Source organism: Oxyura jamaicensis, chromosome 31 (assembly GCF_011077185.1).
Source record: "Oxyura jamaicensis isolate SHBP4307 breed ruddy duck chromosome 31, BPBGC_Ojam_1.0, whole genome shotgun sequence".
NCBI classification, from domain to species: Eukaryota; Metazoa; Chordata; class Aves; order Anseriformes; family Anatidae; genus Oxyura; species Oxyura jamaicensis.
In genome coordinates this window covers 156,238-156,851 of record NC_048922.1, presented here as the reverse complement: position 1 = coordinate 156,851, position 614 = coordinate 156,238, and the positions used below count along the sequence as shown (strand labels likewise).

The following is a 614-nucleotide window of genomic DNA, read 5'->3' as shown; positions in this document are numbered from 1 at the left end:
CCCCGCCCCCCTCCCCCCCCACCTGCCTTGGGGATGCGGTCCACGAGGTCGGGGTACTTGGCGGTGGTGTTTTCCTGGTTGCGGCTGTAGACGAAGACGGCCCCGCTCTCCAGGACATGGATCTGGGGAGGGGGAGGGGCAGGCACACAACACAGGGAGGTGATAAATGGGGGGGGGGAGCAGCACCCCAGGGACCCCCACACTCACCCCCCCACCCCCCAAGGCCTCACCTGGGCTCGCTCGCCGTCGTATTTATACTCGCAGGTGAACGCTGCCTCCTCGAAGCGCTTCAGCAGCTCCCCCACGCCACGGGCAGGCTGGGCCAGCATGGGCTTCAGGGGGACACCTCGGGGGGGGGGGGGGCAAAGGGACAGGATTGAGGCCGGGACCCCCCCCAGAAACCCCTCCCGAGACCCCTCGGACCTCCCCTCACCCCGCAGTACCTGGGGTGATGCCGCAGTGCTTGGGCAGCTGCTCCAGCCCGTGCTCCAGCAGCACCGGGACGATGGCGGCGTAGTCAGGCAGCTCACTGCGGGGACAGCCCCGGTGTCCCCTCCCTGTCCCCCGTGTCCCTTACCTGTCCCCCGTGTCCCCTCCCCGTCCCCCGTGTCCCC

General features: G+C 70.0%; 1 protein-coding gene across 1 annotated transcript in view; it reads right to left on the bottom strand.

Annotated features, from left to right (window-relative positions):
* The window catches only part of LIG1 (DNA ligase 1), a 28,434-nt gene that overhangs the window by 2,463 nt on the left and 25,357 nt on the right, over positions 1-614 (bottom strand). The window contains 3 exon segments of the mRNA XM_035308773.1: positions 23-122; positions 231-346; positions 444-557. Coding sequence (XP_035164664.1) covers positions 23-122; positions 231-346; positions 444-557 — 330 coding nt within the window.